The sequence below is a fragment of the Hyla sarda genome, chromosome 1 (genome assembly GCF_029499605.1).
Source record: "Hyla sarda isolate aHylSar1 chromosome 1, aHylSar1.hap1, whole genome shotgun sequence".
In the NCBI taxonomy this organism is placed as follows: domain Eukaryota; kingdom Metazoa; phylum Chordata; class Amphibia; order Anura; family Hylidae; genus Hyla; species Hyla sarda.
Window position 1 is genome coordinate 609462573 of NC_079189.1, and position 21129 is coordinate 609483701.

At 44.5% G+C, this 21129-nt stretch overlaps 1 protein-coding gene across 1 annotated transcript in view; it reads right to left on the reverse strand.

The window, feature by feature from the left end:
- The window catches only part of LOC130300286 (uncharacterized), a 101150-nt gene that overhangs the window by 43903 nt on the left and 36118 nt on the right, over positions 1–21129 (reverse strand). Inside the window, 5 exon segments of the mRNA XM_056551534.1 lie at positions 68–262; positions 748–992; positions 1142–1242; positions 1780–2163; positions 15021–15996. Of these exon segments, the coding sequence (XP_056407509.1) occupies positions 68–262; positions 748–992; positions 1142–1242; positions 1780–2163; positions 15021–15996 (1901 nt within the window).

The window sequence follows — 21129 nt, forward strand, 5'->3', positions numbered from 1 at the left end:
AGCTTGCAGGGGCGTTGCATAGCCCAAAGGGAATACTTTTGAATTCGAAAAGCCCCATCGGTGTCACAAACGCTGTTTTCTCATGATCTTCTGCCATCGGCACTTGCCAATATCCACTGGCCAAGTCTAGAGTAGAGAAGTAGGCAGCTGATCCCAGGGCAGTCAGGGATTCCTCAATCCGAGGTAGAGGGTAGGCATCTTTGTGGGTGACGTTATTCAGCTTCCGATAATCCACACAGAAGCGGATGGTCCCATCTTTTTTCTTGACGAGGACCAAGGGAGCGGGCCAAGGACTTTGGCTCTCCCAGATGACATCAACCTCCTTCATCTCGGTCAACATTTTTTTTCACTGTCTGGTACATACCAGGGGCCACTGGGCGATGTCTTTCCTTGAATGGAGGATTATCACCTGTTAGGATCCGATGTTGGATCATGGTGGTCCGGCCAAAATCGGTGGGGTGATTGCTGAAGGCATCCTGATATTGTTTGGCCACTTGGATTACTCTGTCCAACCTGATCTCAGGGGGTATTCTCATCCCCTATCTGCAGCTGGGTCCACCATGGTTCTGGACAGTTGTTATCGGCTCCTTGAGTAGTCTGGGCGGTCAGCTGTCGGGCTACTTGCGGCTTAGTCAGTACATCCTTGGGCCCAAGATGGTATAGCTGAGCAACAGGAGTATACTTCATTAGTCTGGTGGCGACATCCGACAAGTTACCCACTCAAACCGGGACCCTTCCGTTAGATACTGTAACTAGACTCCTCGCTGCATGGACCAAGGGATAGTCTTCCAGCTGAATCAGTTCCAGCAAGGCCTGATAATCCTGGTTCTTCACCCCTGGTCTGGCATGGCACCAGATAATTGTCTCTGTCTGAGGCTGGAGGGTCACAGACCATATATCCTGAATCCTCACTTGGCAGATCTCCCCTTGACGGTTGACGAATTTCTGTTTGGCTTGTAGAGTCTTCAGATGGTGTTGCGCAGCTCGCCACCCTAAGGGTGATATGTGAGGGAGAGATGCATGCAAGGACCCTACGATCTCCTCAAAACAATGCCTCATAATGTTCATTCCTTGGATGAACTCTGCTGCCCCTTTATCAATTACATTTGTTATAATGACACCTTGTCCTTGGAGGACATACTCTCCCACTTATATGGTGGGCTGGGTCCTGGTTTCCTGTTCCCCGTCATGACTTTAAAGTCCACATCATCTGGTTCACACGATAATTCAGGCCCCCAATATCTATAAAACACATCTTTAGGAATAGTGGATACCTGGGAACCCGTATCAATGAGGGCCTCTAACTGCACCCCTCCACAATAACCTTCACGTAAGGGCATGATGCGATGTACAGGGAAAGTCCTGACTTGGTGCATGTTGCATCTGGACCTAGTGAGGATGCTCCTGAGGGGCGGTCCTCGACCTCAGGGGATTCCCGTTTAAAGCCCAACACTGACTTTTCCAATGTCTGCCTTATTGCAATGATTGCAGAAGGGTCTCTGAGTCCCTGGAGGCCTTACAGGGGGGTAATGAGGTGGATTGGCACGACGGGGAGCAGGTTTTCTGGGTGGAAGTGTCTCTTGACTAGGTGGACTAGACCTGCTCGTTAGTTCTTTAACGGCTTTAGTTGACTAATGTCCTGTCGTACACTCTAAGTCCGCGGGCACTGGACTTGTAGGGGCAGGTATTGGTGCAAGAACAGGCGGTGAGGGTTATGCTGGCCAAGCAGAGGCTCCTATCGTTTCAGTGGAAGGGGCACTAACTTCTTCTGCCTCTGACCCTGACTCAATAACTTTTATGGCCAATTTCTTAAAGGCAGGGAAAGATATGTCAGAATTCTGCACCGCAAGCATTCTAAGTTGGGCCTTGTCCCATTTATTCTGTGCCCCGTCTATTAATCTGTCCATGAGCACCTTGTTACCCTGCTCAGGAGTAATGCCATCTAACTTCTGTACAGTTTCTAATGCATTTTGCAACGCTACAGCATAGGCCTGAAGGGTCTCACCTGGTTTCTGACGTCTGACGTACCTCAGATGGGGAGTGAGACTCAAACACTTGGTATAGTCCCTCGAAAATCTGCTCCACTGTGGCCTTGTCAGCAGCTGGTCAGGTGCGGACCTCTTCCAATGCAGATCCCTGTAGCTGTCCCTTGAGTAACTGCACCTGCTGGTTAGGGGGAAAAGAATAGAAAACAAAAAGACTCTGTACCTTGAAGTCTCGCAGGGTGAAAGGATCCCCATTATAGGTAGGGAGCACTGGATTCCCCAAGAAGACAGGTGCGGCTACAGGAGCTCCCAGGTTGTAACGTTGAACTGGAGGTGAAGAGGGCAACATTCTCCTGGCAGACTGTGGTGACCCCTCTGGCGGGGTTGCAGGAGCACCACCATCCTTTGGGTCAGGTGGTGGTGGTGTACCTGCTGACATCTTATAGACTTGATTGGGTATACAGGCCCTTTAAGAGAAGTTTGACTGCGCTGATCTGAAGCTTGAGTGCGCTGTCTTGAAGCTTGTGTGCGCTGACTTGAAGCTTGAGTGCGCTGTCACTGCTGGGCAATTAGGGTACGCTGGCCCTTTCAGCTGGACCGCGGCGTGCTGCGGCGATCTGTGCGTCCTGCTTTTGCGGTTTCTATTGACCGCTGTGCTGTCCGGACTCTTGTCCCGATGTCTGCAGAGTCTCTGCAGCGGAGGTGCACTATAGTGATGCGGGCGCAGCTGCCGGCGCTTTTGAATTTTGCTGCGCCTGGAGGACTTCCGGTTTGGTCCGGGCAAGAAATCCTTCCCCTCTACAACATAGGGGGGAACTTTTCGTTCCTTCCGGCCGGCACTGGAGGCGTGACGGAGGAGGATCAGCGGGGAGGAGCCGCAGCTTTTCGCACGCGCGGGAAGGCCTGGCACTGACTTTAACCCCTTCAGGTATGACAGCAAACACACAGAATTCTTCACCTCCCCCTTTAATTTTTCTTGTGCCCCGGCTAAGCACAATTTCAGCAATAAAGTCCGTACACTTCTGGGAGCAATTTCAATCGCAACGTGCGATAATTCTGGACAGTTCTGTCCGCACAGTTCTGAATAGGGGGGAGGACTATGGCACTTGCAATTATAGTATACACCCGTTTTTCGTTGCGGGTGGTCAGGGAAGCAAAGTTTTAAAAGCACACACCCGTATCCTGTTCGTAGGATGCCAAAAGCTATGTGGTGAGCTGGGTGAGGCAATGGTGTAGCAGGGTCTGGTGGTATTAACCCTTGATTTGTCTTAACGCCAGGGTGCGGTTGTAAACGGAATGTCCACAGCAGAATTCATGAGATAACTGGAACTTTTACTGAACCTCTTATGCAAACAGTCTTTATAAATATACAGTTTCTCTCTAGGGAACCGGGATGCAGGTTCCTCACAGGCTTTGCTGGGGCTAGTAGTCTTTAGCTTTTAAGCAGGCCACTGTGCTACTAATTATAGGATTTGAGTTGAATAGTAGTCACAAAGGATTTGTAGATAGAGCTTTATAACTCACGGTTTTAGTGGCTGCTGGTTCTGTAGGCTATGGCCTAGTTGAGATGAATTGAGATTGGTGCTGATTGTGCTTGCTTTAAAGGGGTATTCCAGGAAAAAACTTTTATTTTATATATCAACTGGCTCCAGAAAGTAAAACATATTTGTAAATTAAACAGAAGAGAACGTCCAGCACTCGATGTCCGTAGCAATAGTGTTTATTGGCATAAAAACAGATACGTGAACAGGACAACGCTCTGTCCTGTTCACGTATCTGTTTTTATGCCAATAAACACTATTGCTACGGACATCGAGTGCTGGACGTTCTCTTCTGTTTGCTGTATTGGGCGGTTGCGCTTCCGCCAGTCCGTGCACACCTGTGTCCAGTGGGAGGTGAGAGCTGTCTACTTACCGGCCATATTTGTAAAATACTTCTATAAAAAAATCTTAATCCTTTCAGTACTTATGAGCTTCTGAAGTTAAGGTTGTTCTTTTCTGTCTAAATCCTCTCTGATGACACCTGTCTCGGGAAACGCCCAGTTTAGAAGCAAATCCCCATAGCAAACCTCTTCTAAACTGGGCGTTTCCCGAGACAGGTGTCATCAGAGAGGATTTAGACAGAAAAGAACAACCTTAACTTCAGAAGCTCATAAGTACTGAAAGGATTAAGATTTTTTTATAGAAGTAATTTACAAATCTGTTTAACTTTCTGTAGCCAGTTGAGATACATATATATATATATATATATATATATATGTATATATATATATATCAAGTTTTTTCCTGGAATACCCCTTTAACCCCTTAAGGACCAGGCCATTTTACACCTTAGGACCAGAGCGTTTTTTGCACATCTGACCACTGTCGCTTTAAACATTAATAACTCTGGAATGCTTTTAGTTATCATTCTGATTCCGTAAATTTATTTCCGTGACATATTCTACTTTAACATAGTGGTAAAATTTTATGGTAACTTGCATCCTTTCTTGGTGAAAAATCCCAAAATTTGAGGAAAATTTTGAAAATTTTGCATTTTTCTAACTTTGAAGCTCTCTGCTTGTAAGGAAAATGGATATTCCAAATAAAAAAATTTTATTCACATTTCCAATATGTCTACTTTATGTTAGCATCATAAAATTGACGAGTTTTTACTTTTGGAAGACACCAGAGGGCTTCAAAGTTCAGCAGCAATTTTCAAATTTTTCACAAAATTTTCAAACTCACTATTTTTCAGGGACCAGTTCAGGTTTGAAGTGGATTTGAAGGGTCTTCATATTAGAAATACCCCCACAAATGACCCCATTATAAAAACTACACCCCCCAAAGTATTCAAAATGACATTCAGTCAGCATTTTAACCCTTTAGGTGTTTCACAGGAATAGCAGCAAAGTGAAGGAGAAAATTCACAATCTTCATTTTTTACACTCGCATGTTCTTGTAGACCCAATTTTTGAATTTTTACAAGGGGTAAAAGGAGGAAATGTATACTTATATTTGTAGTCCAATTTATCTCAAGTAATTTATCTCACATACCTCATATGTCTATGTAAAGTGTTCAGCGGGCGCAGTAGAGGGCTCAGAAGCGAAAAGGGGATTTTGGAGAGTACGTTTTTCTGAAATGTTTTTTGGGGGGCATGTTGCATTTAGGAAGCCCCTTTGGTGCCAGAACAGCAAAAAAAAAAAAAAAAACACATGGCATACCATTTTGGAAACTAGACCCCTTGGGGAACGTAACAAGGAATTAAGTGAGCCTTAATACCCTATAGGGGTTTCACGACTTTTGCATATGTAAAAAAAAATTTTTTTTTTCACTAAAATGTGTTTCCACCCAAGTTTCACATTTTTGCAAGGGTTAATAGCAGAAAATCCCCCTCAAAATTTGTAACCCCATCTCTTCTGAGTATGGAGGTACCCTATAAGTTGACCTGAAGTGCACTACGGAGGAGTCATATTTGGCTTTTTGAAAGCAAATTTTGCTCGGGGGGCATGTCAAATTTAGGAAGCCCCTATGGTGCCAGGACAGCAAAATAACCCCCACATGGCATACCATTTTGAAAACTAGACCCCTTGAAGAACGTAACAAGGGGTACAGTGAGCATTTACCCCCCCACTGGTGTCTGTCAGATCTTTGGAACAGTGGGCTGTACAAAATTTTTTATTTGCACAGCCCACTGTTCCAAAGATCTGTCAGACACCAGTGGGGGGTAAATTCTCACTGCACCCCTCATTACATTCCGTGAGGGGTGTAGTTTCCGAAATGGGGTCACATGTGGGGTTTTTTTTTTTTTGCGTTTGTCAAAACCGCTGTAACAATCAGCCTCCCCTGTGCAAATCGCCTCAAATGTACATGGTGCGCTCTCCCTTCTGGGCCTTGTTGGGCGCCCCCAGAGCACTTTGCGCCCACATATGGGGTATCTCCGTAGTCGGGAGAAACTGCATTACAAATTTTGGGGGGGCATTTTTTCCCTTTTACCTCTTGTCAAAATGAAAAGTATAGGGCAACACCAGCATCTTAGTGTAAAATAATTTTTTTTTTTACACTAACATGCTGGTGAAGACCCTAACTTCACCTTTTCATAAGGGGTGAAAGGAGAAAATACCCCCCAAAATTTGTTAGGAAATTTCTCCCGAGTACTGCGATACCCCATATGTGGCCCTAAACTGTTGCCTTGAAATACGACAGGACTCCGAAGTGAGAGAGCGCCATGTGCATTTGAGGCCTGAATTAGGGATTTGCATAGGGGTGGACATTGGGAATCACTGGAGTAGAAAACCAGGGGTGCCTTCAGCTGTTGCAAAACTCCCAGCATGCTTGGACAGTCAACGGCTGTCCGGCAATACTGGGAGTTGTTGTTTTGCAACAGCTGGAGGCTCCATTTTGGAAACAGTGGCGTACAATACGTTTTTCATTTTTATTGGGGAGGGGAGGGGGGCTGTGTAGGGGTATGTGTATATGTAGTGTTTTTTACTTTTTATTTTATGTTGTGTTAGTGTAGTGTTTTTAGGGTACAGTCACACGGGCAGGGGATTACTGCGAGTTTCCCGCAAACTTGCAGCCTGATACTCACTGTAAGCCCCCTGCCCATGTGAATGTACCCTGTACATTCACAGGGGGGGGCTCCAGCTGTTGCAAAACTACAACTCCCAGCATGCACAGTCTATCAGTGCATGCTGGTAGTTATAGTTTTGCAACAGCTGGAGGCACAGGGGTTGGGAAACACTGAGTTAGGAAACAGACAATGTTTCCCAACCAGTGTGCCTCCAGTCGTTGCAAAACCACTACTCCCAAACATTCTCAGGCATGCTGGAAGTAGTAGTTCGGCAACATCTTTAGAGCCAGATGTTGCCGAACTACAACTCCCAGCATGCTTGGGGTTGTAGTTTTGCAACATCTGGAGGACTACAGTTTGCAGACCACTAATACAGTGGTTCCCAATCTGTGCCCTTCCAGGTGTTGCAAAACGACAACTCCCAGTATGCCAAAACTGTCCAGGCATGCTGGGAGTTGTAGTTCTGCAACATCTGAAGGGCCAGATGTTACAGAACTACAACTCCCAGCATGCCTGGACAGTAAGGGCATGCTGAGGATGTGTAGTTTTGCAACATCTGGAAGGGCACAGTGGTCTCCAACCTGTGGACATCCAGATGTTGCAAAACTGCAACTCCCAGCATGCCCGGACGCCAAGGGATGTTTGGGCATGCTGGGAGTTGTAGTGTAAGGGGACCAGATGGAGCAGTCCAGATCGCTTTACGGCGGTCTGGACTGCTGCAAAGGTCCCGCGCCGCTGCCGAAGATCCATTCACCTGTCGCCACCGCCGCCGTCTCCCCCGCCGGGATCCGGGTCTTCAGGGACGAGGTAAGTACCGGGGCCAGGCCCCAGCACTCCCCCGTCCCCCGCCGCGTCCTCCGGTCTTCCATGGGCCGGGCAGGGCGGGAGGAAATAACCGCGCCCCCCCCCTGCGATTGGTCGGTTAGCTAACCGAGGAATCACAGGGGATAGGAGGAGGTGGCAGGCTTGCCATCTCACTCCTATACTTTAGCATGGTCCTGGCTGTCTGTGACAACCGGGATCATGCAAAATTACCGGGCGGTCGGGTCCAGGAGATCCGATCAGCCCGGTATCGCCGCAGATCACAGGGGCGCTTTCCCTCGCGATTTGCGGCGATCGCCGACATGGGGGGCAAACATGGCCCCCCTCGGCGTTTGCCCTGGATGCCTGCTGAACGATTTCAGCAGGCATCCACTTCCAATCTCCGCCCGGCGAGCGGCGGAGACCGGAATGACTCAGGACGTATGCATACGTCCTTGGTCCTTAAGTACCAGGGTCCCAAGACGTATGCATCCTTCTTGGGTCCTGAACAGGTTAATGTTCAGGTCCTAGGAGAATGAATTTAGTGACAACAGCCCCTTATATACTAAGGAGGCTAGACTAATCCCATTGGCTGCAAAGCCTGTAGGTCCTGAACCCAGAGAACTCTGGGTACATCACATGACAGGATCACATGTCCCAGGAAGGTCCTAAACATTTATACATTTTTGTACATAACTTTATACATACTGAACAATATTCACAATACCTCCACAATGCATTATACGAGGTGAGCAAGGGGTAAGCCCTGCAAAATGGAGGGACGTATTTTTTACTGTACAACCAGGGGAATACAGCATGTGTTTGATTAAATCAAGAATATGGATGTACAGGAGCTTTGGAGGGCTAATGCATGTTATTTTTGTACACTTTTCTTGTGCTGTTAGCTTATAACCGGTAGATATACTGTGTGTGCTTAAACCCCATAAATGTAAGTAAGGTGTTTTAGATGTCTGTGCTGTATTTAAAGTAATTTAAATACGCATTGCTATCATACAGGTAATCCCACAGCTTTATTCAGTTATATTGTGCCTGGAAAAAGGCTGGCTGGTATTTGTAGTGCACGATGAGGCTTCTGCAGGAATGGACGGAAGGGGTCCCTGAGATGAACCCACAGATGAAGGCTGTCTCCTATTGGCCTGGGAGCTGATTGACACACAAACCAGCAAATCATTGTAAACCTGGGGTGATCATGTGATAGTTGTAAGGAATGCTGGTCAACCTGACGCCATTTCCCTGCCCCTGTACTTCCTGCTTCCTCTGGGCGCCAAAACACCATGTGTTCTTCATCCCTCATGTTATCGCACACATTACTCGGGACGCGCAATCTGAACCTGGAAATGTTCAGAAATTCTGGGAGTCACTGCAACCGGGAAATTGGGGTTAAATCCGGGTTCTGGCGCTCAGCTCCCTCATCCCTAGTGGTGAGTTACTGTATTACTTCTATTACTTGGGATAATTGTCTATAAATGTTCCCCAACACCTATAGGACTTTATATAATGTGTAAAGTTCTTCCATCAGAATAATGTCCTAGAAGCCAGAAGATAGAAGTGATTGTGTGTCTCTAATCTGGTCATGTCCTGGAATTCTTCATCACTGGAATAAGTCCCTTCTGGGGGCGTGGCTTGGCAGCCGACTGGTATGGACGCATAGCTGCACAGCTCCAGAGCCAGCGATATTCTATAAGCGACAGACGGCGCACAGAGACCAGCTAACCCTCTGAACTTCCACCCATAAGCGGGGGGAAACTCTCGGGCACGAGATGGCATCCAGAAGAAGGGGCAGAAACTACGGCAGAACAAAGAAGTTAACAGACTTCTACAGCTCCCCCCAGACCGCGGCGTTCCAAGATGGCGCTGCCGCCACTACACAGCAGGGCTTCGCTTCGCGCCAGGCGCAGCAACGGACATCACAGTCACCACGGGAGGCGGAACATGAGGAACCTCGAGCCCGGAGCAGCTCACTACCTTCACCGGGACTGAGGTATGCAGCAACCTTACCAGAGGGTCCGGATGGGGTGGCGGAAGGGGCCCTGGATATAGAAGGGGAACAGCCTGTCTTTACTTCGGCTCCGGTGTCACCGGCCTCCTCCACAGCGGGCAGTCCAGCAAAACAAAGGCCTCGCATGTCCTTATCTGGAGAGGCTCTATCCAAGCCAGCAGACGCTGGTATAATTCAGGACCACCCCGATATTTTCGCTTCGCTATCCACCTCTGAAGCTACAGTGACTGAAAACACTCTTAAGCAAATGCTGCAGTTACTAAACTCATCCATACAGAGTAACTTCTCAATGGCCCTGAAGCCACTACAGTCCTCAGTGATAGCATTAGAAAATAGAGTTGGTCATATAGAGGAAAAAATGGCAGAAATGGTGGGCTCTCATAACTCTCTTATTGATGAACACTATGACTTGGAAAGTGAGGTGTGCACACTGAGATCTAAAATTGCAGATATTGAAGACCGATCTAGGCGCAATAACATAAAACTACGAGGGGTACCTGAGGAAATCGCCACGAAAGACCTAGTCCCATTTATTCAAGATCTCATTAAATCAGTGATCCCTGACTGCTCTCCCCGGGACTTACTAATTGACAGAGCACATAGAATCCCGAAGCCTCAATTTCTTGCAGACAATATACCCCGTGATGTACTCGCCCGCATTCACTTTTATCATATAAAGGATGCTTTGATGATACGCTCCAGGAACAAGGATACGTTGCCCGCAAAGTTTTCTGGGGTTGCTATCTATGCGGACCTGTCAGCAGTTACGCTTCAACTACGTAGAGAGCTAAACCCTATTACCCAAGCTCTTAGAGAAAAACAGATTATGTACAAGTGGGGTTATCCGACCCGCCTGCTCATCTCTTACCGAGAAGGAACCCATGTTATTCGCACCTTCAAAGATGGGACTACTTTACTTCATAAATGGGGAATACAAATTGTGACCCCGGCTCCAAAACTTCGCACGTCCACATCTCATGTTCCCCCGGATTGGCGGAGGGTGGACTCTGTCTCTAAAAGTCGCCGTTGACCCACAGTGTACGAGGCTCTATACTCTGTGACTGTCCATTAAACCCCGTTTCATACGATTGGCTTACAAGGAACTGTTGAACCCCCCTCCAACTGCGGCGTCTATCAAAGACGTCATTTTCTCTTTCCAACACCTGGTGTTGCGAGGAAACCTACTGCTGACGATGCCAGCTTATCTGTTCTGTGTTTGTTTGTTCTTGTTTGTTTCTGTTCTCTTTCAGGTACATCTTATCTCGCTCCCAACAGCTGCTGTCCTATGGCATCCCATCTCCGCTGCTAAGATGAAGAAAATGGATTGCGACTTCCATACATACAGACTTTTGGAATGGTCTTAAAGGTTTTGTCTTTGAATACTAATGGATTGAATGTGCCCCAGAAACGTACTTACTTGTGGTCAGAGGCTAAGAAAGCTGGGTGCGACATCTTATGTGTGCAGGAAACACATCTTCTACAGAAAGATGCATTTAGAGTTTATAATTCTGCCTTTCCCAACATATATCAAGCTCACTATGTCACTAAATCTAGAGGAGTGATGATGGCGATAAATAGTACAGTAGCCTTCCAACAAATTAATATAATAACTGATGCTAATGGTAGATATATCATTTTGGTCTGTTCTTGCAATAACGTGCTTTATACAATTGTTTCGGTGTACGCACCTAACACAAGACAGCTTAGATTCTTTAACAGATTATTTAAATTGGTTAACAAACATAAACAAGGTCACTTGGTCATGTGCGGTGATTGGAATGCGGTATTAGACCCAGACATAGATTCTTCCTCCACCAGTAGACATGCTCCAGTGTCCCTCTCCTCTCTCTTTCATAGGGAAGATATTTTTGATGCATGGAGAATTTTACACTCTTCTGAACGTGATTATACCTGTTATTCTCCGACGCATAACACATATTCACGTATTGACATTTTTGGTATAGATCGCAGTACCTTAGACATATTAAAGTCGTCTTCCATTTTAGAACCGTCATGGTCAGACCACTCTCCCATACTGATAGAACTGGAGGAACGCAACTCTCCCCCTCCGAATTACCTATGGAGATGCAACAACTTTCTTATGCAGCATGTTCAATATGGGGGAGTACTGGAGAGGGATCTGGAGGAATACTTTGCTAGCAATGTAACGGATGATGTGTCCGCTACCACGATTTGGAATGCTCATAAAGCATACATTAGGGGATCCTTTATTAGAGTAGGGCATACATATAAAAAGAAAAGGGAAGAACGTCTAAATAATCTCCTACTTAGACAAAAACAACTAGATACAGAAAATAAAATAGGCAAAACACCTCAACTGGCGCAAGAATTAAAACTGATTAAAACGCAGATCAGGGACCTAATGCTAGATTCGTATCTCAAAATGTCAGTTAAATCTAAAGCTAAATACTATGCCTTTGATAATAAATCAGGTAAATTATTAGCTGCAAAAATGAAAGATAAACATATTAAATCCAGAATTCCATTCCTCTTGGGGGACTCTGAACACTCTAAGCTGTATAACCCATATGATATTGCAAATCAATTTATGCAGTATTATGAATCTTTATATAATCTAGATCAAGACCCAGAGATTTCTCCGCCCACAGATATAGATATAAATAGATTTCTTCAACACATAAATTTACCAAAAATCTCAGACTCTCACTTATCCTTACTAAATGCTGAAGTAACCCCTCTAGAAATTAAAAAGCTTATTACCTCCCTCCCGTTGGGTAAATCCCCGGGACCAGATGGCCTGTCGACTTCTTATTACAAACGCTTTTCCCATATTCTACTACCACACTTACATAACTTTATAAAGGAGGTTTTCCTAACTGGCTGCCTTCCTAAAGAGAACCAAGCGGCTATAATAGTCACGTTGCCTAAACCTGGAAAAAACCCAGACTCCCCTAAAAATTTTAGACCTATCTCTCTATTAAACGTGGATGTAAAGCTATACGCCAAACTATTGGCCTCTAGACTGGCCCCTATTTTGCCCTCAATAGTGAATGTAGACCAAGTAGGTTTTGTGCAAAAACGTCAGGCATGCGACAACACTCGGAGAGTATTAAACCTTCTTCATATAACCGAAAACAGGGGGGAGCCAGCGCTCTTTCTGTCGCTTGATGCCGAGAAGGCGTTCGACCGAATTAACTGGTCGTTCGCCTTCTCGGTACTGGAGAGAGTGGGTGTGGTGGGGACGATATTTCAGGCTATTAAAGCATTGTACACTCTCCCGAATGCGAGAGTATTCACTAATGGGTCTCTTTCTCGGGAATTCTTAATAACCAACGGCACCCGTCAGGGATGTCCGCTGTCCCCGCTAATTTTTGTTCTATGTATGGAGCCCCTAGCACAGGCCTTGAGGGAAGATGGAGAGATTAGAGGTATTAAAATTGGAAATAGTGAACACTTGATTTCTTTATATGCGGATGATGTAATCCTCACCATAACAGACCCAGAGACCTCTTTACCAAGAATTTTATACTTAATTCAGCAGTTTGGATCACTTTCATATTATAAACTGAATGTACAAAAATCACAGGTGTTGCCTATTTACATGACCCAACAATTGCGAGACCATCTAGCTAGAACACACCCCCTTGACTGGCAAACAGACAATATTACGTACCTAGGACTTAAAATACCTACCTCCTTTTCAAAGCTATATTCTTGTAACTATGCGCCATTTTTACATTCCCTGAAAAATGAGCTAGAGAAAATAGGGAGATATGAAGCATCTTGGATGGGACGAATTGCAGCATTTAAGATGCTCTTACTTCCGAAACTGTTGTACTTATATAGAACATTGCCCATACAACTTCCAAGATCATTTTTTCAACAAGCACAATCTTCACTTTCCACTTACATCTGGAAACATAAGAAACCTAGAATTTCTAATAAACTATTAATGAGGGATAGACAGAGGGGAGGACTGGACCTTCCTGACCTACACAGATACTATGTGGCTACACTTATATCTCAATTAAAATTTTACTGGGCGGGAGCTGTGGAAACACCTTGGGTCAACATAGAATTGATCCTCAGTGGCCTGGTGGAGGTGAAAACTCTCCTTTATCTACACATATGGGACCAAAAACTGACCCAGGGGGCATCTCCGTTAACGTTCGCAGGGCTAGAATGCTGGCAGATGGCTCATAAGAGGTCGTCCCAAACGCACACCTCCCCACCCCCACATTCCCCAATTCATATTGTTTCTTATGTCATACCTGACCTATATCTCCTAAATTGGGTAGATAATGGTTTAGTAGCTATATCCTCTATACTCCAAGATGATCACTTACATCAATTTAGATACCTAAGCTCCACATATAATTTGCCCAAATCGGACTTCTATAAATATTTACAGGTCAGACATTTGCTTCAATCACACAACAAATCTGGTTGGAAATACTCCACTGACTTATTTAGACTGTTCCAATTACACTATAAAGGACTTAAACCAATCTACAAATTATTAGATTCTGTTATTGAACCGTTTCAAGATAAGCCATACCTTAGGTGGTCTAGAGAACTTGCATGCGATATTTCACACGTAGACTGGGAACAGTCATCCAATTGGATCTATAAGTCGTTAAAAAGCGTATCACAAATTGAAGCAGTGACTAAAACGCGATTATGTTGGTATTTTCCCCCTGTACGCCTGCACGCCATGTACCATGATGCATCACCACTGTGTGGAGGAATTGTGGACAGAGGGGGACATTGTCACATATTTTGTGGTTCTGCCCGAAGATACATACATATTGGAATAATGTTGAGTTGATCCTTAAAAACGTATATCCATTGTTTCCTAATCTCTCTCCCAAATTAGCCTTGCTCCTGATAGGAGTACATAAGATACAGCTGGAGATGCGAGCGTTAACTTGCAAGGTCCTAACAATAGCTAAATTGATAATTACAAGACATTGGAAGGAGATAGAACCTCCAGATATAAAAGAGATGGTGGCAGCAGTGGACTTGGCGTGTAGGTACGAAACACTACTTGTACAACATGGAGGTGATTTAGATACACGTACTATAGATATATGGAAATTGTGGTCGCTACGTTCTTTGACATCTATCTAATGTCCTATGGACTGATCTAATGCTATCTCTATGTTAAAGAGAAGTTCTGGGAGACATGGGAGTTACATGTGTCAATTATGTCATCTATGTCATATATATCGTATATGCTTTGCATATATAACCATCTCAGCAACGAGATAATGTGCCTGAGTTCCACAGGCTGACTGTTTAATGTTCAATATTCTTTTGAAACTGTTTGTAACCTTTCTTTTGGTTTGATACTTGTATGTTCGATAAAACCTTAATAAAAAATTATTGAAACGGAATAAGTCCCTTCTCTCTGAGGTGTTTGGGTCTCCAGTAGCAGCTCCCCATGGATTATGCCTGTTGGGTCTTCTCCATGAGGAGCAGGGAATATCACAACCATATATCACACTCTTTTCCTACCATGTAAACTATAGTGATGACATCGCTGGATCGGTGACTACGTTCTAAAAGAAAACTTTTATTAACAATTGGGAACAAGTTTGGAGATACAGTATATGATATATGTATAAATGTCAGATATCCTATGTACATGGTTAATATATAGATGTGTTATCTGTTTCATTTATTACTCTGAATTGTCTTCTCTCCTCTGTGAGTTCTTAGATGTCTGATAAGATGTGATTTCACAGAAAAACATTTCCCACATTCTGAACAAGGAAATGGCTTCTCACCTGTGTGAATTCTTTGATGTTTAACAAGATCTGTTTTCTGAGTAAAACACTTCCCACATTCTGAACATGAAAATGGCTTCTCACCTGTGTGAATTCTTTGATGTTTGACAAGGTCTGTTTTCAGAGTAAAACACTTCCCACATTCTGAACATGAGAATGGCTTCTCACCAGTGTGAATTCTTTGATGTTCAACAAGATTTCCGTTCTGACTAAAACATTTCCCACATTCTGAACATGAAAATGGCTTCTCACCTGTGTGAATTCTTTGATGTTCAACAAGATTTCCATTCTGACTAAAACATTTCCCACATTCTGAACATGAAAATGGCTTTTCTCCTGTGTGAATTCTTTGATGTTTAAGAAGACTTGAATACTGACTAAAACATTTTCCACATTCTGAACAGGAAAATGGCTTCTCTCCTGTGTGAATTCTTTGATGTTTAAGGAGACCTGAATACTGACTAAAACATTTTCCACATTCTGAACAGGAAAATGGCTTCTCTCCTGTGTGAATTCTTTGATGTGTAACAAAATGTGATTTGTGAGTAAAACATTTTCCACATTCTGAACATGAAAATGGCTTCTCTCCTGTGTGAGTTCTCTGATGGCTAAGAATACTTGATTTCCTAAGAAAACATTTCCCACATTCTGGACATGAAAATCGTTTTTCCTTATTTTGTTTAACAGACTGAGATGAATCTTTAGGTCGGACTTGTATAACAGGATGAGATGACAGATCTTGGCTGTGAAGGGCTGAGGGTGTATCTGGGATAATGGAATGTTCTTCATATGTATCTTGTGTGATATCATCATCTGCTTTATAATATGAAGATATAAGATTCTCCTCTGATCTCCTGGTAAAGTTATCTGTGAAAAATACAGTTATTTTTAAGCAATAATCTTAACCCCTTAATGACCCAGGACATTAAAATTTTTGCTTTTAGGAGACATATGGGGAGATTTATCAAAACCTGAGTAGAGGGAAAGTGGTGCAGTTGCCCATAGCAACCATCTTCTTTTATTTTTAAAGAGAAAAGTGAAAGAAGCAATGTTATTGGTTGCTATAGGCAACTGCACCACTCTTCCTCCATAACTCTTATTTCCCCATCGCCATGACAGTACCACCTGAGAGAGGGACTCCGGGACAGGAAACCTTGGAGAATAAAAGGAAGTCCTCTCCTATGGGAAGCCTGGAGGAGCCCTGTCAAGTGGGCCTCTATTATTTAAATGGCTGTGGGATCTCTTATGCTGGGCCCCTCGGTGTAGGAGGTACAGGATCCCTATATGAGCCCTGGTTTGGGATCTCAGTGAGGCTCACTAAACTCTCCTCACGTTCAAATCTCCCGCCCTTCCCTATCTCTCCTCCGCTGGCGGTCCTCACTGACTTACGGAACATTATACCCGCCGCCGCTGGTATTTGGGCGGGTTGCGGCTGGACGGTCGGCTGTGTATTGCGGGCTGCTAGCGGAGGATCCTCAAGGCGGATAGCTGCGGGCGGCTGCAGCCTTGTAAGGGGTGGAGATTAGTGGCATCACTTAGGGTAGTGCTGCTGCGGAGGAAGCTGGAGGTCAAAGGGGGCAGATGTGACGTCACACGCCGGGCCTCCGGCGTGCAGGAGGCGGCAGATTTAAAAGGATGTCGTCTTCTGCCATTCTGCCTCCTCTTGTGAGCTGGCCAGTCATTCCATACCTGTCCAGCATTGGAGTGGGGGATTTTTCCTGTGCTTCCAGCATGAGTACCAGCAGTGACCACCCAAAGTTTACTCCATCTAACTCATCTGCAAAGATGCCATCTTCGGTACCGGCGATTTCTGAGTGAGTATTCTTTCTATGTTTTAAAAAAGAATGTATTTTCTAAAATGTGGTCTTTTTGGTTATTTTCAGCAAGGTGATGTTGCACCTAGAAAATCTTCCAAAAAGACAAAAAATCGTGAATGTAATATGCGTAAAGAATTACTACCTCCTGAATATGGAAAAGCTTCATGTCAATCTTGCATTAATAAGCTGATTACATCGGAGGTTCCAGCCTTAGTTCCGTCTCTTCTGGCACAAATGCAGGATCTTATTAGAAAAGAGATCCAGTCATCCATTCACAATTTATCAGCTGCTAATCCTGTAGTCACTGATTCTGCACCTCTTCCCACTGCTTCAAATGTTGTTACTGCTCCAGTGGTGCTAAATCAGTCTGATTCTGATGAAGAGGGTATTATTGTGCCTGACGGGTCGGACTCAGGAGAGGAGTCAGAGGAAGACTCCTCAGGGAAAGCAATTTTTTCCTTTGAGGACACTGATCAGTTAGTGAAGGCTGTATGTTCCGCTCTAAATATGGAAGAGCCCAGGGAACCGAGATCAATTCAAGATATCATGTTTGAGGGTCTTGATTCCAAGAAACCTAGCATATTCCCTATTCACAAGATTATCTCTAAAGTTATTCTTAAGGAATGGGAGAACCCTGATAAAATGACGTTTTTGCCTAAAGCCCTAAAGAGAAAGTATCCGTTTTCTGACACTGAAACTAAAACCTTGGATCACCCCCCCAAAACTTGATATGTCTATTTCTAAAATCTCTAGGAAGGGGTCGCTTCCCTTTTGAAGACCTTTGAGACCCTTAAGGATCCAATGGATAAAAGAATGGACATGTTTCTTAAACCAACATGGGAAGCCTCAGGGGCAGCCTTGAAACCTAATGTAGCAGGGACTTCTGTGGCCAGATCTGTACTAATTTGGTTAGATCAGTTAGCCTCTAACATACAAAATAAAGTACCAAGATAACAGCTCTTGTCTTCCATCCCCACTATCCGTAAGGGAGTAGCTAGAGATGAGCGAACTTACAGTAAATTCGATTTGTCACGAACTTCTCGGCTCGGCGGTTGCTGACTTTTCCTGCATAAATTAGTTCAGCTTTCCGGTGGGCTGGAAAAGGTGGATAGAGTCCTAGGAAAGAGTCTCCTAGGACTGTATCCACCTTTACCAGCCCACGGGAGCACCGGAAAGCTGAACTAATTTATGCAGGAAAAGCCATCAACTGCCGAGCCGAGAAGTTCGTGACGAATCGAATTTACTGTAAGTTCGCTCATCTCTAGGAGTAGCCTTCTTTTCTGACTCCACCTCAGATGCTCTAAGGTCATCTGCCCGTGCTGGGGTACTATCAAATTCAGCTAAAAGGGCATTATGGTTAAAAAACTGGGCAGGTGAAATATCTTCAAAGAATAAATTATGTGCCATCCCCTGTGAAGGAGAGCATTTGTTTGGGTCTGTCCTTTCTGATATACTTGAGAAAGCAAATGATAGGAAGAAAGGTTTTCCCTTTGAGTCTGGCAGACATAACCAGTCCTTTCCTTCCAGGGGGAGAGGTGGAGGTCAGAGGAGAGGAAGAGGTCAGTCAGGGCGATGGAAATTCTCCAAAAAGAATAGTGGCCTCATGTTCAACCAGCCCCAGACCTCCTAAAAAAAACAGGGTCTCAATGACAGGGTCCTGCGAGTTGGTGGCAGACTTCAGGGTTTATTTCCAGCGTGACAAAAAATTGCAGGCAGTTCCCAGGTTCTGGACATCAGAATGGTCTGCGCTGGGAATTTTGCAGCCTCCCACCCACTCGCTTTGTCACAACCAAAAATCCTGTGGGGTCAATAGGTCAAATCTCATTAAAACAAGAAGTGATGGAAAAAGGGGTTCTAGTACAGGTACCATCAGGTCAGGAGGGACAGGGATTTTATTCCACACTGTTCCTAGTGAAAAAACCCAACAACACCATTCCGGTAATCATAAATTTAAAACCTCTAAAACAAATTTATAAAATACCAAAGATTCAAAATGGAAACATTAACATCAACTGTAAACCTACTTACAAAAAATGGCCTCACTGGACTTAAAGGATGCCTATTTCCATGTTTCCATACATCTGGATTTTCAAAAATACCTAAGAATTGCTGTGCCCCAACCTAATGCATCTTCAGTTTTGTGCCCTTCCCTCTGGTATCTCAGTAGCTCCAAGGATCTTCACGAAAGTGGTATCAGAGATGGCAGCATACATAAGGGAGGAGGAAGGAGTATTCATCCCATACCTGGATGACTTTCTCCTGGTGGCGGACTCAGCTTCAAAAGGTACAGTCTCTTGTTGCTCGCACCTTACAGATTATAGAAAAACTAGGCTGTATAGTGAATTGGGAGAAGTAGGCTCCATCCCCAACCCAGCAAAAAGTTTTTTTGGGTATTATTTTGGATCTATACAGGGAAAAAATCCTTCCTTCCCCAGAATAAAGTTTGATAAAATTATTAATTTTGTGGAAGAAGTTAGGAGTTCCCCTAAAATTACCATTAGGAAAGGAATGTCTTTATTAGGTTTATTTCCAGCCTCATTTCCAGCTGTGCCCTGGGATCAGTTTCATTCCCGCTGCCTTCAGGTTGAACTTCTAAAAGTCTGGAATGGGTCACCTGAAGATCTTGATAGAAGTTTTATTTTGTCTTCAGAGACTCTGATGTTTCTCCTTTGGTGGCAGGATAGAGAAAACTTATCAAGGGGGTTAGATTGGAGGATTATGCACCCCACTATTGTTACAACTGATGCTAGTCCTTGGGGTTGGGGAGCTCATGTGGGTGACCAAGATTTTCAGGTGCTCTGGGAATCTTCTTTACAGAAAAACATCTAGTATCAATATCAGCAGTTCATCTAAAGGGCTCCCTCAACACCAGGGCAGACTATCTGAGCAGACATTGTCTCCATCAGGGAGAATGGCGCCTAAACAAGGACATATTCAGGAAAAATTGTGTACTGTGGGGCTATCCTCAGAACTGTTTGCCACCAGAGAGAATCGCCAAGTAAAACTGTTTGTCTCCCTCAGAGAACCCTACAGCAGTGGACGCACTGTCCCAGTACTGGAAGTGGAGTCTGGGCTCTGCCTTCCCTCCACTAGCATTAATACCACGAGTTCTAATAAAGATTTGGGAGGACAGGGCGAGGGTCATTCTCATAGCTCCATTTTGGCCCCGCAGGGCCTGGTTTTCCGGCCTCCGGGAGATGTCATTAACAGACCCTTGGGTCTTACCGGAACAACCGGATCTTTTGTTTCAGGGTCCTATATTCCATCCAGATACTCACAGTCTGCACCTGACTGCATGGAATTTGAAAGGGTAATTCTGAGGAGCAAAGGTTTATCTGATTCAGTCCTCTCTACATTGCAGTCAAGTAGAAAGCCTGTTACCTCAGCAATATACTTCAAGATCTGGAAGGCTTACTTTAATTTTATAGACCCATCCTTGGTGGACTTTAACAAACCCAATATTGCATCAATCCTGGACTTTCTTCAGAAAGGTTTAGAAAAAGGTCTTAAGTTAGCCACTCTCAAGGTACAAGTATCAGCCCTAGGATCCTTGTTCTCTCAATCTATAGCCAGTCATCCATGGATTGTGAGAGATTTTTTTAAGGCAACCAAAAGGATCCAGGTTCCAAAACTCCTTCTTGGGATTTAACCTTAGTTCTCAATACGTTATGTGGTGAACCCTTCGAGACAGTTTCCTCTATCTCTATCAGACACCTGACTCTGAAGACTGCTCTCCTGGTAGCTGTTACCTCTGCTCGTAGAGTGGGGGAAATAGCTAATTTTTCCTGCCTTGAACCATATACTCGTATCCTAGATGACAGAATAGTTCTTAGGAATGACCCAGCTTTTTTGCCAAAAGTGGTATCTAATTTTCATTTGTCTCAGGAGATAGTCTTACCCTCATTTTGTAGCAATCCAGCAGATGATAGGGAAAAGTCTTTTCATATGCTGGATGTAAGGAGGTGCGTTCTTTCTTATCTTGAAAGAACTAAAGAGTTTAGGAAATCAAATAGACTGTTGGTACAATTCTGTGGCCAGAATAAGGGTAATAGTGTTAGAAGTGACATCATAGCTAGCTGGATTAGGGAGGCTATTTGTTTGTCATGTCTCCTCTGGCCTTTCTCCTCCTGTTGGTCTCAAGGCTCACTCTACAGGTGCGTTAGGGACCCACTCTAGATAGGTG